At 42.0% G+C, this 17,854-nt stretch overlaps 1 protein-coding gene across 4 annotated transcripts in view; it reads left to right on the top strand.

Annotated features, from left to right (window-relative positions):
- Ebf1 (EBF transcription factor 1) overlaps window positions 1-17,854 on the top strand; it is a 385,024-nt gene that overhangs the window by 235,656 nt on the left and 131,514 nt on the right. For all 4 annotated transcript variants that reach the window (XM_027425266.2, XM_027425267.2, XM_027425269.2 and 1 more), the window contains exon 7: window positions 14,395-14,476. In XM_027425266.2, the coding sequence (XP_027281067.1) occupies window positions 14,395-14,476 (82 nt within the window). The remainder of the gene's footprint in view (window positions 1-14,394; window positions 14,477-17,854) is intronic.

Below are 17,854 nucleotides of genomic sequence, written 5' to 3' on the forward strand. Positions count from 1 at the left end.
TGAACTCTCCATGGGAAGGCAAGTTACTTAATCTCTCAATGATTCAGCTGCTTTTTATGTGGAGAACTGGGACAGGGGTGGAGAGTAGGTGAATGGATGGGGGAGCGGGAAGTGGTTGTGAAGATGAAAATAAAGCCTGCATTTAGCATGCTACATCACAAGTAGTAACCTTCCGTTGACATGAGCCATGGCTATCCCCAGTATTGGTTTTCGAAAGCCTGACACTTGGGTAAAGTATTCCAGTAGTCGGCTTTGGAGCAATCTTTTGGAAAGATGAAAAGTGACCATCATGGGAAGGCAATCAGTGCTCTGAGTCATCTTGGCAAAGGACCACCGTCACTCTGAGTGCATACACACTTGATCCCATAGTTCAAGGAAACATACATGAAAACCCACATTTTCCCAGGCTGTTTGCTTTGAGAAAGTTTGGCAACATGATTATCTTCATATGGGAAGAGTTTTCTTTATTAAAAACAATATTTGAAACGCTCCAAGGGCACAGGGAAATGGTTGTGGGAGGAGACTTCCTGGGGGGAACATAAACTGTAGCTTTAAGTAGACCCAGTGCCCTTGTCACACCTGTTGACTCAATTTGAGGAAGGGAGCCAACAGCAGGGGCAATCCAGAGAGAGGGGGAAAAACTCAAGGAGAGACCTAGGTAGGCCTATTGCAGTTTTTCTGTATACCTTTCTATCTTTGTCTCTGAGGGACAAAGACTGTATTTTAATAGAAATTATGTTTCACTTATGACTATATCACTTATCATTTCTGTGTTGTATGAATCTTCTTACCATCTCTGAGAGACCAGACTTGGGTCTACTAAAAGGACACCGGAGAACAGAGCATGTGTGTCTGATGTGGGGCAAGGTGTGCCACCCTTGTGTGACCTTCCATGTTTCTGAGGCCTTATTTATTTTTCATCTGTTGCTCTATACAGGCTTGGTTGGTAGTGCTGGAGGGCAAGGTCATATTACTCTATCATTAGTGTATATGTAAGTGTGTGCCCATTATATGTTTGTGTATGTGTTCATATTGTGCATGCAGGTAGATATGCTCACGTATGCATGTATGTGTGGAAGTCACAAATGTTGGGTGTCTTCCTCAGTCACCTTTCATCTTTTTTTTGTAAGCAGAGTCTCATATTGACTGTTTGACTAGGATGACTGGTCACCCCATCCCAGGGATCCTCCTGTCTCTGCCTCCCCAACACTAGAATTACAGGCTCACTACCATGCCTGTTTTTGTGTGTTTGTTTGCATATGACTGCTGATAATCTGACCTCAGATCCTCATCTTTGTAGGGCAAACACTTTATTGATGAAGCCATCTTCCCAGTCATTCCGTTGCAATTGAGAAATTCATTAACCTAGCAGGCTGTCGTTTGCTTGTTACATAATATTTATCTCAGTAAATATTACACTATCACTCTTGGTAGAAGTTACAGTGATGGGTACTGAGAGAAGGGGTCACAAAGGAAGAGTGTAGAGTGGTGTAGCTTCTCTGAGAACTTGTGTCCTCTGTAGGAGTAGTACTTTCTCCTAACCAATGAACCATACCACTGACACTAGTCCTTCTTTTAATATTATAATATTTTAAAATTTGAACATGGGTACAGAGAAGCACCACCAAAGCCTAATAATTCAGTTCTTATGGTTTAGAGCAGACGGTGGAGGACCCCTCTTCTAGGGTTGGTCTGGCCCCAAACTTGTTTGGAACGTTGACAATTTCATACTTGTCAATAGGCACCCGAAGTTTCTCTGTGGAGAAGTTTTACAACTTACAGTCAGGTAGCTGGAGAGAGTCGAGCTGTTCCTGTTGGCACACCATTACTCCTCAGTTCATGCAATTGCAGGGCTGTCCATAGATCTTTGTTAAACCTAGTTGACTCTTTGATGTTAATCTGTATGATATGAGTTCGAAACAGCTAATTAAATAGCCCCCACAGTTTGAGAGTGCACAGAAGTTCTGTATGAGGAAAAAAAATCTATGTTAGTGTATGAGTGTTTGTGAATGTAGACAGTCAGCATCCCTAATCTGAAAATCAGAAATCCCAAATGCTCTAAGATGAAAACAAAATTTGAGCATGAACTCATGAAACCACAAGAAGAAAATGCCACACCTGACCTCATGTGATGAGTTGTAGTCAAAATATAGGTGCACTAAAATATTGTAGAAAATTACTTTCAGGCTGTGTATAGGAGGTGTATATAAAATATAAATTATTTTTGTTTAGATTTGAATTCTATTTTTGAGACTTCTCATTATGTATTTGGGTCTCAAACACTTGTATAAGGGATTATCCATCTATCTACCTATCATCTATCTATCTATCTATCTATCTATCTATCTATCTATCTATCATCTTTCTGTGCTTCATTTATGTATGTTTTTGATAAATATATCCATATGTTTATGATTGTGACTTCAGTGTGTTGCTGTAGAGCCTGAACTTACCCAGGACTCTGTAAAGGAGTCTTTGTACTTCCTACATGTATTTTTCTCAACTCTCCTTTTTTCTGCCATCTGCTCAGTGTAACCATTCAGTCCACATGTCTCCTAACTTCACCTCAACTTTCTTGGAAGGTGTTTGAGGGTGAGAGTTCTCTTCCTCCCTCCTCCACATCTATCAGAAATATTTTGCCCCATGAGCACTGTTGAGCTACACAATAGGATCCTATCTAAGGCACTGGATTTCCAGCAATTCAGCTTCATATCTTCTTTGGTTCAGATGTAATAGAAGGAAAGTAATCTTTTCAAGCTCTTAAGACTGGCAGATGGCTTAGATGGGATCTAACATGCTTGACTGAACACATGTCTATCCCTAAGGTAGTCATAGAACTAGGGGCTATGATGTCCTGAACCAATGATATTCATTCTCTGGTCCAAGTGTGGGCAAAAACAATGCTTTAAAAATGTAATAATTCTTGAGTGGGCAAGTACTCCAAAAGGAGAACAAGGGACTGCTATCAAATAGGAGACAAGGGACTGGGATGGTCCCATATGCCTTTATTCCTAGCAGATTCCAGGCAATCCATCAGATAATCCTACTTTCTCCTTTACTGAGAACTTTGTAGGCCTATTACACAGAAAAGCATGTGGGCACTAACTTGCATTCCACATTGGAGCATTTGAGGCCACTATGTCAACCATTCAGGGGCTCTTAGTAAAGATGACTGCAGTAGATCATGTCTAAGTCCCCCTCTTCTTTTAGCAGTTTTATTTGAGCAAATAACAACCAATTTTTTTCTGAGACAGGGTTTCTCTGTGTGGCTTTGGAGCCTATCCTGGCACTCGCTCTGGAGACCAGGCTGGCCTCGAATTCACAGAGATCCGCCTGCCTCTGCCTCCCAAGTGCTGGGATTAAAGGTGTGCACCACCAACACCCAGCAATAACAACCAATTTAAGTGATAAAGTGGAGGGGATTTTAGAGCTCACCCTCCTCAGTGACTCTAGTCTAAACTGAAGCTGTTCAAGAATGACATTGTGTGTGTGTGTTTGTGTGTGTGTGTGTGTGTGAGTATGTCTGTGTGTGTGTGTGTGTGTGTGTGTGTGTGTGTGTGTGTGTGTGTGTGTGTAGGGGGGAGATGATTGACCCGTGAGTGCCGAAGTACCTGCAGAAAATCTAAATGGTGTCATTTTTCATCTATGAGATCGCTTAATTTCATTTTCCATCAGCAACCTTATGATACTCTGAGAAGGAGAGCCTAATAAAGTGTCAGACTCTATTTTGCATGCTGATTTCAATATGATCAATTTCTTTTTATATTTTTTTATGGAATAGAACACACAGACTTATTGGATTGTCCATAATATGAACTGGGATAATTGGGAGCTCATAAGATTATTGTCAGTACTCTGTGGGCACATGCTCCCTGGTCATTTTGATTTGAAGACTGGTCCTACGCTTTAAATCCAAATTAAGGAGCCACTTGTTCATATCTGAACCCATCTTGTGTGGCATGTTGGCATGTGGTGATTGTTTGCAATGGAAGCCATTGCTCAAGGTAAATTAATTATACCAGTAATGCACAAGCCCAGGGGATGACAGGCAGCACACAGAGATGCTGTGATTGGGATCGGGGTGTTGGCCTGGAAAAGTGAATGGGAAAATGACAAGAGAATTTTGAAAAGGCAGTGAAGATATACAGTCATTTCTAAATAACTTACATCCTTAGAAAGACTTGGTACCTTTCTCCAAGGAATAACCTTTTCCTCTGATTTCTCCTCTTCCTCCCCTTCTCTGCCCTTTCCTCTGTAGAAAAATGACCTTGTTCCCTTTCCTTACAGCAAAAAATTGCCAACTATCACCCATCCCTGGTATTCGTGTCCCCTTTCATTCTCTGTGACACATTCTGGGGATGAGAGGGAAGAGATAAAGGAATGGCATGCCTCTTTTTACAAATCAGGAATTTAACTTTTTCTTTTTAATCTAAAGTTCAATGATACAAAATGATCTGTCCATTCTTTTCTGTTGGTCCCTAGTTTTGTTCAATAACTCTATCATATTGCTTAGCATATAGGACTGGCATGTTTGTTGATTTTTAAAGTCACTGAGGAAATTCTAAGGAAAACTTCCTAAAACCTCTTTAGTGAGTTTCCACAGCAACAATGCTGTATGCATTGTGTTTGACACATAGCATGTGCTTAGCAAAAACACTGAATTCAGGACCAGATGGGTGAGGAAATGAATGACCTAAGGAAGAAGACTGCATGAAGGAACTGGAAATCATTGAGAGTTTTAAGCCACGGAGTCCATGAAAGATAGCAGAAGGGCCTGTAGAATCTTAGAGAGGAAATCTATTCTAGAATATTGGTAACATGACCTTTTATCCCTTTGGGTTCCAGGTAAATGTTTTAAGAACAATGACAGGCTTAACTTAGAGATAATATGTTGAACTCTGATGTCAAGACAGTATTAAGTAGGACATTTAAGGACACCAATGAGCTCTTGCATGAATTATGCATGTATGAAACTAATAAATGGTCACAGACTGTGAGATGGATAGCTCTTAACTATGCTTGTTTGAATTAAATGGCAAATCTTAGCATACAGAGACTCCAAGGAAACCACTCATCATTTTTATTTCCCCAGTTGCCCATTGCACAATGGGGAAACCTTCTCTGGCCTCAGGGGTGAATAATATACACTTTGATTTTTTTTTTACAACACCAAAGTTGTCTGTTTCTTCCAGAGAAGATATATATGTCTTCCCATATATATATATATATATATATATATATATATATATATATATATATATATGGGAAATTCAGAAAACGCAGAAAGAGAAAGAGGAGAAGAAGTCCCTGGGTTAGGAATGAGATTAGCTACCACTAATATTTATGCTCAACTTAAGGTCAGGCCTTAAGTCAGGCTCTCATTTGGTACTTTCCATACACAGCTGTCCTGGGTGCCATGGGAACTGAAAGGTTCCTTATGGATTGTCATAGAGGGGCAAGAGATGACGAAAATAACTATAGTTACTGCAAGGAGGACCAAGAGTGATGAGTGTGTAGCAGTGAAGGACGATGTGACTAATTTTGCAGGGATATAAGGGAAGGCTCATGATGCAACCCTTTACACCATAGCTGAAAGATGACTAGGGTTATGGGAAGCTGAGATGGTGTGGGAATGGAGAAGATACTTTAAACCCAGGGATGAGCTAACAGTGAAGGTAGGAAGGAGGTTTCCTGCTCAAGACACAAGGATGCAACTTAATGTGGCTGAAGCAAAGAATAATGGGAGGAGGAGAAGGGAGTAATACACCTGGAAATGTCCACTATGGGCAGTGTGAGGCACTTTAAGATTCAGTGATCTCATCCCTACCTAATAGCTATAACATATTAATTGTTCATTAAAGCTGTTTGGCAGGCACTCCAATACACTGTCCTAAGAGTCAAACATTTTCCTGGAAAATGGAACTTAAATACTTTTGTTTTGAATAAAAACCTCAAACTAAAATCAGTAGGCTCTTGATGCAATGGGCACCCAAGGGAGTCCAGACCACCCTGTGATCTCTGGAAAGATCTGTCAGTTAATTGAGGGAATGAACACTTAGAAATATTTATATTTCACCAACTCTGGAATAGTAAGCTGAGCATCCAGGGACAGCTGTCTGTCTCAGTCACTATGGGCTTGAACTTCTTAGTCCCCTCACAGCATCTGTCACCTTCACAGAAGAGTGTCATATGGAAACTATCTGAGTCTTTAAAAGGGAAAAGTGAAATGTGAACATCAGATTCTAAATGAATAGGCTTCACAATTTTAAACACATACAAATGGAAGAACAGGGTTAGCATAGCCTTTCATTTTCTTACTGTGGCTTTCTGTCTGCATGAAAGACTTTCAAAGGCAACAACTGTGAACAGATAATGATGTATACTCAAACTAAACCCTGGAGATGTTCACCAACTTCCCCCAAAGAGATCTTACCTATCTTGGTTTTGCTTTGGCCTTAATTCTTCATTTTGTTACAGTTAAATATCCCAGTATTTTCAGCAGGGTTAAAATGTGTTTGAGGGAGTCACACATAAAGGGGTCATGAACAAACCTGAAACATTAGAATTGGTTATTAGGATTACTTGAGTTCAAAGTGCTAGAATTTATATTGGCTTTAGCTCTAACTTTGAGTTAACGTGGTGATAGCATATGTAGAGCCAGATATGGTCAATGACCACATTCCCATTATAAGATAAGATATGCATCATCAGTATATAAGATGTATCTCTGATATTTATGAATATATACTATATTTTAATGAGCAATTGCTACAACTTTTGATATAGTATCTATAAAATGAGAATAGGACCAGAACTGCATAGACCTTTGTAGGATTAGGAGCTAATAAAGGCAAAACATTAGATCTCACAAATGGTCTTGTGTCTATGTTTTCTACAAAACTGGTCAGGTGAAGTATTGAGGCCCCCTGCTTCACCCAGTATGCCTGACTCTTGAAGATACATGAGGCAGTAGGTAAGCAATACTTATATATTTCCCATCCTGGGACACTTTACACTAGTAACATAGAACTCCAAGGCCCAAAGCTATGGAAAGCTACCCAAAGTTGGCAGGTGTCCTACGTCTACCTGTAGACTATATTCCATCCCACAGAAATAGTTTAAAATCAATGCTGCCTAATCTCCCAGTTAGTCTCAAGAAGGTCAGACAAATACTTTGTTATTTGCTGTATTCCTTCGGCATATCAAACCATATACACTGATTCCAAACTTCCTCCTAGGGTCAATTTGAACCTTTATACACTTTGGCAAGAAAGCCTTGGTGCCTGGAAGTGCTGTCAAAGAGCTTCCCTGAAGTGTATCTCCTTTCCTGTCAGGGGCTTTCAGATTTGGGATTCTATCATCCTCTCTCATTTAATGGTCAGAAAACATTGCCAGGGGAATCAGCTGGACTGGGTCAACAGAAGTCAATGTTAAGCCATGGCCCCATCTTTCTCACACCCTTCTCAGTGTCTCTTCTGAGGGATTATCAGACACTCTTTCCCCCATGGTCCCTGGCTCTCTTCCGTTCTCCACCTTTTGGCTGTCTTGACTCTTTTTGTTATCTGTCAGATTTGACTCCTAGCATAAGGACCCTATTTGCAGTGGGTTCCTTTCCTTTAAAGTAGTTTTGAATTCTTTAATCCATGGCTATGATATTCCATCATGCCCCTTTAGTTCTTGCCACTAATTATGTCCTCCCATCAAAGCCAAACTCTGAGCCCTGACGTAATGAATCCTTTTCAAGGCGATCATGTTTATCTCATTAAGCTGTGCACACCTTCCAGATATGCCCAAGATCCAGGAAGCCTCTGCCAGGGAAGGTAAACTTCTTGAAGTCAGTGGCCAATAATAGGGGCAGCCATGTGCTCTCCCTCTGGGATCCCCAAGATAGTGTCATGACTTAATTTCAGTTTCTCTTCCGCTATGAGGGGGGTGGCACACCAAGATCTCATGATTTCATGTGTGTGGAGCTCCCCCACACCCCCTTCTTTTGTCTCTGCCCTCTGCATGTCAGAAGGCAGGACTGCATGCATAGAGTCAGACAGGGCATCAGTTGTGTTGCTTTTCCTACCAGAAAAGGAGAAGAGGTCAGCCCTTGCTCAGGGCAGCCTCCCCACCTGCCCTTGTGGCCTCCCTGGGATCTTGGCTGACTTCTGGGTATCATGTTTTCACATGGATGAACTGTACCCTACAGCGTAGTCTGTGGATTCGAAGCCAGGCCATTTTCTTTGACATTGAAAATAGAGTTTTCTCTTTCTGTTTTGGCCTGCCCTGTTTTCAAGGCAGCTGTTTGCCATGGTGGTGGTGCCAGACTCAGGCTTACCTGGTCATGGAGCGGTGCTGAGTCTTTAAGAGCTACCAGGAGAACATTTCTCAGAGAGCTTATGGAAGATTAGGTGGTCTTGGTGGGGGGCAGGTGCTATAGAATCAAATACTTTCAATCTGGGAGAATCCAAGTATTCCCAGGAAACTTTTTTTGGTAATTTTGGGGCTGGGAGCCTGACAGCAAAGCTGATAGTGCAGTGGGCAACTCCAAAGAGGTCCTTTTAATTACAAGGCCTTTCCCGTCCTCCCTCCAGATCATGTGTGGGAGCAGCTTGAACGTCACCCAGAAGGGGCCCCCACATTTGTTTCTACACAGCTGTTTCTTGTGTCAGGCCAGAGTGCACCCCTGCGTACTGAATACCATTGGGAAGGACCGTCTGCCGCCTTACCATCTGCAAGCATAAGTCAGGGGAACATTCAGAGGGTCTGAAGATAGGAACTGGGGTTTTATGTCTCCATTCAGTTGGGCCTTGACACTTTTCTTTTCCAACCTGGACATGATTAGCACAGCTGCAAGCAAAGAAACGTGATTTTTCTGACTTTGGGTTGGGAGAGGTAAAAACTCAACCTGTTCGGTCCAGCTCCAAGGCACTTGCTTTGCATAACAATTACGGGCACACAGGCTGCCCCCCTTGGAAGGCAGTTTTATTCTGTGTGCCTTTCAGTTCTGACTAGCCTGAGTCCTCCATAATTTAAGGCCCTGCCTTGCTCTGCCTTGGCAAGGCTTCTGTACTCTTTCTTGCCTTTCCTTGGCGATTATCTCTTTCGTTGTTTGTTTGTTTGTTTGTTTGTTTGTTTTTCAAGTCATTCAATGAAACCTATAGTGCTTACTGGATACGTAGGGCTTCACTGTTTTTCTTAGCCTGAACTATGCCAGAGAAGTGATATTTCTCATATCTGAAACTTTCAGCATTCCTTAGTCTAGGCAGTATGCGTTGCTACAGATAACTGAGAATAGCAAGCATTATTGCTTTCTCTGTGCTAGGTTTCAACAGCTTACTGATTTTCCTAAAACATATTCTAATGGCTTCTCCATTTTACAAATGAGGAAACTGAGGCATGGGGAGATTACATCTATTTGGTGAAGATCACATATTTAGTTAAGCAACATAGCTCCATGTAAAATGAAAGCTACCCAGCTGTATGGGAGGAAAAAAGTCCTATTACTCCCATGCTTGCTTGACACCACCAAGGGTCATGGAATTATTGGATTTGACCTACATTTGTCTCATCTTCAACAAAATTGGCTTGTTCAGCATACTCTGCTACTGTCTTTAATGTGGAAAGTGCTGGTTTGTATTCAAAGGCAGGCTCTAAATTCTCTTTAGCAAACCAATATTTACTAAACTCCACTAGTTTTATGTCCCATGGCATCCATTGTGTATATGAAAGCAAGGCTTTGTTGTTTGTTTTCTTTTTCATACTCTCGTGTAGGAATCTGATTGTGGTGGTTAATTGATTTTCTTTCTGCAACACAGTACTTTTAGTCACCAATACTACACTAGTTACAAGGATTCCAGGCAAATACCGAAACTCTATTACTTGGGGAAATACTATAAAGTATATAACCAAATCAACAAATGTATTCTACAACGTGTGCGTCTGTTTCAGTTACTTCAATAATGGACTAACATCCTATATCAGCCTGACTGATGAATCTAAACACAACTTTTAATAGGATGTCACTTCTGGTTTTATGACTGTCACTTTCCTTAATTGAAGTGGTAGAATAAAAAGTTCACATACTTGAGTGCTGACCTCTTGCTGGATTGCTGTGTGAGGAGCTGGGACACATTGGAAAGATCACAGGGCTGACACTCAGCACATGTGGAATACAGCTTCACTTTCATAGCCACTGGGAATGGCAAGGGCAATCCTGCCTCCTGAGTTTCAACTTTCTTACACGTGAAGTGAGGAGGTTAGACTAATGGATTGTTAAAGTCACTTGAAAGTTCTCCTGTGATTTGGGCTGTGAAGATGGCTCAGTGAGTAAGAGCACTTGTTGCATACATATGAAGACCAAGACCCAAGTTCCAATCTCCTGGATCTACTTAAAATCTTGGGCATTGCTGTCCCTGTAACTGAAATCCCAGCACTGTTCAAGGAGCAAACAGGAGGCCCTCTGTGGCTTTCTGGTCACCAACCTAGCAGAAAAATAACACATTCCAGGTTCAATGTAGTAGAACAGGACACTGGACATACTCTGGTTGCATGTATGGCTATGTGCATAAAACACACACACACACACACACACACACACACACACACACACACACACACACACACTGTAATTCAAGGAAAATGGATATCATGACCATCCCTATCAGCAATCTAGAATACCAGTTTTGAACTATAACTGTGTCCCTTATTTTTGTTGAGTCTTTGCGGGTTATGTTCCAGGCGAGCCAATCCCTTCCTGGCATGCCTATCTTGAAGGACTTCACTGGGGATTCAGAGAGACCCTGGGAACTTAAATGCTTTGGATAATAACACAGTGAAAGATGTGTTAAATAATAATGATGTTACTCCTGCCGAAAGTTAGCTGAAAGGTGTTGGGTTTCTCGCTACCTAGCCATGCCACCCCTCCAAAAAAAGAGCCGAGTTAAAAAGAGAGTTTGATCCCGGACTTTATGGAACTCCTCGGAACTCTGCAGGGTCAATAGCAGCTTTGTCCTGCTGTGGGTCAGGTTCCCACAGTTGGGGTAGGGCAGCCATGCTCTTTCCACTGACGTTTTATCAAACACACAGAATGTGGCTGTTCTTTAGACAAACATATGGTTTTGTGTTACAATAGGTTCCACTTTGTTAAAAGCTCCTCAGAATCAGAGATCTTCAGTGTGGTGCAGCAGACACCAGGCACACACGTGTCCCCAAGTTCACAGATACCTTATATGTTTACTTGAATAAACCATCCCCCAAGTTTGTGTCTCACATCTGACTCAATCTCTCAGTGAGGGTATTTTTAACTCCTCCTTACTCTTCGGAGTTCCTTTAAAGAAGTGTGATCCAAAAGAGTCAGGTACTTGGCTTGTACCTAGGGGAAAACTTTGAGAGAATTCCTGATGCCCTGGAGTGGGACTGGCTTTCTCCAAAAGAACTGGCCCTTCCCAGTGTCTTTGCCACATAAGGGCTTGTGTGAGGCCCTAGGCACCAGTTGACGGCTGTCTTACCCGTGACAGATGGTCAAGACTTCAATTTCAGCAAGTGATCTGCAGCTGAAGGGGTGGGCGGGGGATTCTGCCAGCAGGCCAAGTGGCAGGGCAGCTTAGGGTAACAGCAATCGAGTGTGTGCCCGGCATAGCTTTAACGGCAACCCTGTGTGTGCCCAGCATAGTTTTAAAGGCGATCTGGTGTGTGCCCAGCGTAGGTTTTGTGCTAACGATGAGCTGCTGACAGGCGCCCCAGCGCTACTCAGCACAGGATCCCTGGCTCCCTTGGTTCTTTTTCTCTCTGGCAAAGCCAGTGTCCTGTTTGCCTGTCTTTCAAAACCCATTTTGGCACCAGATGGAACCCCTCACGGTGGCTAGCAGTTGTCTGACTTGAGGATGCCAGAGGGTGTGCTGACAGCTCCTTCTAACACAACCTGAATCTGGCTGTCAGGCCTGGGCTCAAATGGCTTAAACACGTACAGGCGGCAAGTATTATCAACTGTGGGGAGACAGGCAGGGGGGCTCACTGGGGGGAGGACGGTGGTGATAGCACTCCCTAGCTTGGTGCTGCCCTTGGGGGTTGGGTAATGACCCTGTGGTTTCCCTGAGTAAAACCATTGTTCTTACTCAGTATTATTCACTTTCCACCAATGGGACAATGGCTACTAACATCTTCACTGTACTTCTACCACACTACCTCAGCGTGCTGGTTCAGAGCCCTGCCTCTGAGACCACTCTCTCAGAAGTGAATTCTAGATCCGCATTTACTCACTTTTGGGCAAGCAATTGGATGTCTCTGATTCTGAGTGGCCTCCTGGATTATACAGGGTGGACAGCAGGGGTTATTTAGGAGAATGGGAAGGAGGAGTGTGTTTAAAGTACTCAGAGACATCTGATACTGCCACCTCCATCATCCTGACCTGCCTTAGGCACTACACAGCATCATTGCACCACTGTTTTGCAAGGCACATGCTCTTACTGTGCCCATTTTGTAGATGAGAAAAGCTGAGGCCCAGCCTCACATCCAAATGCACATAAGTAGTACTTGGCAAAGGTTTGGTTGAGAATCCCATACTGGGTGTTTTTATAAAGTTGGTGGCTTTTACACCTTACAGCACCACACCACACAAACTTTCATTGTCTTTAGAATGGGGATCATCCCTCCTTGGACCCTGTGATGGCTTTTATATGTACTCTTCTAAGTATCGAAGACAATGCCAGCAATATGGGGGACACATTACCACTGCCTTTAGACATTTGATAATGTCTGAAAGCCACATGTACTGTTTGAGTCATCTTCTGAGGCTCAGAGGAACAGGGCAGTGAAAATGACTGAGTGACAGAGTGGCTGGATGGCTAACATGTGCAGCAGCAAGAGCTGTTCTGGGTATGGGGGAGGCCCAGGGTTGATTCCGTTACACACAGCTGGACTTTAACAGTGTTCTGTGAGTCATTCATCCTAGACAGAAGGTCAATAAGCGCTGGCCTCTGTGGAGAGGCCCTGGATGTAGGGGTGAACCATTATCAGAGGCAGCCTCCTTGATGGGCTTTGAGGGTTGTGTAATGTTAAATGACTTCATTTAAGAAGACTCTTACATTGTAAAATCTTATCATTTTGTTTGAAAAAGTCATTGTTTCTCTTCAATGCTCCCATTTATTCCCACCCTGGAAGATTCTCAGGGGCCAGGGAGAGTAGATATTGTTCTGGAATTTGTATGCAGAAGCTGTTTGAATGTGATGTGTCTTTGTGTAGTGCCTTTATGACAGAGGATCATGCTCACAGGGCTATACTGCTGACAGAGATTGTACTCAAAACTAAATTCAGATGGCGCCATCATGGAATGCTAGTTTTGCATACATTATTTATATTGAGTTGACGATTTTATTCTGGTGTAGCTCTAAAGCTCTGGGCAAAAGGTAAAGAAAAGAGAATTTCTAGAAGAATTTCATTGACCAATATTTTAATACACTCTGTTAATACATCTATCCAGACCCCAAAGTAAAAAAAAAATGCAGAAAATAGGTGGACCTAAAACTCCTCTATTTCCCCCAAATAGAAAACAGAAAGAGGGGTTTAACTGAGGATGACCAGTATGGATATCCTAGTACAAAACTCTACACACCTACCGTCTTTCTGGGATGAGCTCCAATAATTGTAGTAGTTACTTAGTGTGACCAAGTCCTGTGTCAAACACATTGGGACAGTTTTGAAAGTTAAAATAGATTCACCAACATAGGTGATTTCTCTAGCCAATTGGAGACTGTGGTTACCTAGCCACATAAAACCTGTGGCTCTCACTATAGAACTTACTCAGAAGCTAAGGTGGGCAGAGAGGCAGGAAGGTCCAAGCTCAATCATAAATAGCCTTTAAGGCAAGTATCTTAAAGAAAAGAAATGATCTGGAGGTATTGGAGAAGTTGGAAGGGCTTAATCCATATGTGAACCTACCACTTCTTCCAGAGCTGCTAATTTGAACATTTTATTTGGAGATACTAAGATTCAAAGTATTTACTATCTCCTTGTACTTATCCAATATACACTTTGCTATTCTTCGTCTGTGAACTTGTAACACTTAAATGATATGTTATGTTTGGGGACCATGGGAACTCTCAATTAGATCCTTTTGGAACCTATGTTAAATTATGATGACGGTTTGCTCTCTGAATAAAAATACTCCCTGGAGGTTTAATTCTTTTGTGAGATCTGTTGGCTGTACCAGGAGTATTCCTTTCAGAAAGAAAATCCATCTGGGGTGCAATATGAAGACCTGAGCCTTGAGTATAATACTGATTCCAGCAACCACTCTGAGTATTGCAGGAGATGCAGGAAGAAAAGAGAACATATAGCCTGGAAGTGATTTCTGAATGTGACACCCTTGTTAGGATTGAAATGCTAACTATGATCATTGTTTCTCCACAGATTCTTCCTGAAGTTTTTCCTTAAATGCAACCAAAATTGCCTAAAGAATGCAGGAAACCCACGTGACATGCGGAGATTCCAGGTGGGTCACTCTTGGCTTTCCTTAAGTTTTAATAATGACTTAAATGTGAAGAGATGATGGGAAAACATTTTTGGCAGAAGACATGGAGTCTAATTGTTTCTCTAGAGGTGAAGAGCAGGTGAGGCCACTGGTCCCCAGGCATCTGCAATCTAGGAGTTGTTTTTGTTAGACAAGACTGGGGGCTGCACCACCTGCGCCCACTGATGAAGGCAGCTGTGTCCTTAGAGCCTCATTTTGGCTTCCTGTATGGGCTCACGTGATGTGGCAGCCAATGATTAAGTCAATTACACAGAAACGATGGCTTTATTCTCTAAAATTTTTCTAAGTAGAACCTCCTTGGATGAGAGTAGGGAACAAAACCAGGAAGTTCATTCTTGTCCTCTGTTCTCCTCTCCCACAATCTCAGCAGCCACAATTGCCGATTATAAGTGGACCCCCTAAGGAGCAGAACATGTCTATACCCTCTGTTCTGTTTCATGGATGCCCCTGTACCCCACATGTACGTATTACCAAATATCTTCCAGGTCTGCCTCCATCCAAAGCATACGGACCTGATAGAATTATACAGGTGTTAAAAGGCTGAAAACTTAAAAACAAATGGGTTAAATCTAAAATGCAGGTGTTTTAGGAATTCTAGACATAATACTGCTGCAGCTTCATGTGCTGAGAATCCCTTAGGACCTTGTTAAAGTACTGATTGAGATGGGGTGGGGCTGGGATGCTCTGTTTCTAACAAGCTCCCAGGTGGTGTAGAACCAGGGAACCCATCTCAGGTGGTAAAGTTAAGCCCCTTCCTTGCATTGCCCTCCATCTCATTTCATGGATAAGTTACTTGCCGTGTCAATGTTGAAGCATGCTTACACAACCTGTCAGGGTGACAGCTTGGGGTTGGAAGTTCGCTCCCACGCCTGTTTAGTCAGCTCAAAGTGTAGGTTTCAGTGTCTGAGCTCCGAGAGGTGCTTGAGAAATTTTAGCTGCACATTCTCTGAGAAGAAATAAGGACAGAGATTTGAGCATTGACTGTGGTTGTCAATATCACAGTCTTCAAAATGATTTTTTTTAAAAAAATAAGGGAGACCTATTAGTCTCATTAAAGAATAAATCCATTGGAAGGATGATATTGTCTCCAAAGAGCTTAGAGAATTTCTATAACATCATCTTATCCTTAGCCACTTTTTGTCTTGATAGAAAGGAATTGGGATAATCCAATGAAGTCTTAATTTCTTAGAAACTGTTTTCTGGCAAGCTCCTGCCTTCAAATTGGGATGCTACTGATTTTTCAAAGTGTCTTGCAATGCATGTGAGTGGGTTTTTAATGTGTGCTATTTAATATCTGTGGTTTTTGGGATGAACTATGGATCTCTTTTGGCCAAGCTTGGGTTAGGAACAAAGATACTCAGACATGAAACAATTTATGTCTAATAATCAAGCATCATGACTTTGCCAGTATCAACTATGCTATATCCCTCAGGGCAGTAGAATTGGGATGGACTTTGGTGACACTGGGGACCTCAAAGAACATTTATATATAGTTTTACAAGACCTACTAGTAGAAGTACAGCTTTGAGGTAGACAGGAAGTCATTTCACTACATTCTTTTGGAGTTTAGGAATAAAGGCCACAAGTTACTTATTAGGTAGTAAATAAGTGATAAATTTAAGCTTTTAGGGAAGTCTGGGTTTTCTCAACTTGGGCACAATGAATCTTTTAGACTGGATGTGTGTGTGTGTGTGTGTGTGTGTGTGTGTGTGTGTGTGATCGCGCGCGCACGCGCAGATCTGTGCTTTGTAGGATGCTCAGTTGTATCACAAATCTCTTTAAACTTGAAATAGCAATAGAACAGCCAATTTTCCTTAACATGACAACTGAAGAGTCTCCATGTTATGGAGAAGAGAGACAAAATGGCCCCTGATAGAAAGCCACTAGATATGTCCTTACACTTGATAACTTTTGGATAAGTTTGTGGTGACAGTGTTAGTGTTGCAGAAACTGCATCCTTTTATTAGGCATAATTGCCTTTGACCCAAGGGTCCATACTGACCTTCAGATACACATGATTAATGTGTAACCTGGCAGTGTTTTTGCCTTTTGCCACCCAAATAGATTCTAAAATAGAGCATTCTCAAAAGGAATAGCTACCTTGGTCACCACAGAGTCATGCCCTGAGTTAAATGAAGCTGTATCTTTGTCAACCACGACAAACTCCTTTATGGCTCTTAGGTTCAATTTACTGTTTTCCCACCATCCATGCTTTGAGCAGTGAGAACTTAGGGTGAAAGTCTTAAACCTGGTACCCGGGTTCAGTTTAACTATCCAGATGCTAGATTGAACCTTAATCCCATAAACCACACCCTGAACTCATGGTCCCCTCATTTATTTTTTTTTTCTCTCCTTGTCAACTGGCCTCTCCTCCTTGTTTATTTCTAGCAAACTTCATTAAGTCCCAGGTAGATAACTATACTAGTCTCTGTGTTCAGTGAATTCCATATTCATGTGAATATATGCTATGTTTGTGTGCCTTTCCATACATCCATGGGCATTGGTGATGATGATGGTGGTGGTGGTGGTGATGCTGATGAAGCTGACATTTACTGAGTGCTTATTTCATGAGAGGTATTATATGAAATGTTTTACATGCATTATGGTGTCATAGTATTCCTATTAAGTACATGCAAATTTTATCAATTTTATCAATTGAGAAAGTGAGTTCACTCAAAATTTAAATTCCTACCAAGTGGAGGTTCAAGTCCAACACTGTGACTTGTATACTAGCTGATGCTTTGGGACAAAAAGAATTCCTCCAAAGTCTGTTGACAGGTCCTTGGTGTTATAACAAGGAAATCTGATAACATCCAAGAGCCACAGTGATACCGTGGGAGTAAATGCTTGAATCACAGGATAGTTTAGAAAGGCTTCCCAAAGAGATTTCATGCATGAGGTTGAAACCCAACCTAAGTTTGTCAAATGGTGAGGGGTCTTCCCTGGGAGGAAAGAGCAGTGTTTTAGAGGGTGTGCTATACCCCTGAGTAGTTTCTACTTGTGGGAAAATTTGGAAATGCTGCAGTGAGTATAACTGTCTCCACCAATGGAGTTTGGACTCCCTTAAGAAATCACACTGAGGTTCCCAAATCTTAGGACCCAAAGGGAGAGAGGGAGGGAGGGAGGGAGAAAGGGAGAAGAGAGGAAGAAGAGAAGAGAGGAGAGAAGAGAGAGAGAGAGAGAGAGAGAGAGAGAGAGAGAGAGAGAGAGAGAGAGAGTACTGTGCATGCTCTCCTGATATTGACTTAAACTTCCTTACAAACAAGGGACATTTCCATCTTTTGTTTTCATAGCACAGGAACTGAGACTCTGGTTTCATGTACTTTTTATGTCCCTATT

The sequence above is a fragment of the Cricetulus griseus genome, chromosome 7 (assembly GCF_003668045.3).
Source record: "Cricetulus griseus strain 17A/GY chromosome 7, alternate assembly CriGri-PICRH-1.0, whole genome shotgun sequence".
NCBI lineage: Eukaryota > Metazoa > Chordata > Mammalia > Rodentia > Cricetidae > Cricetulus > Cricetulus griseus.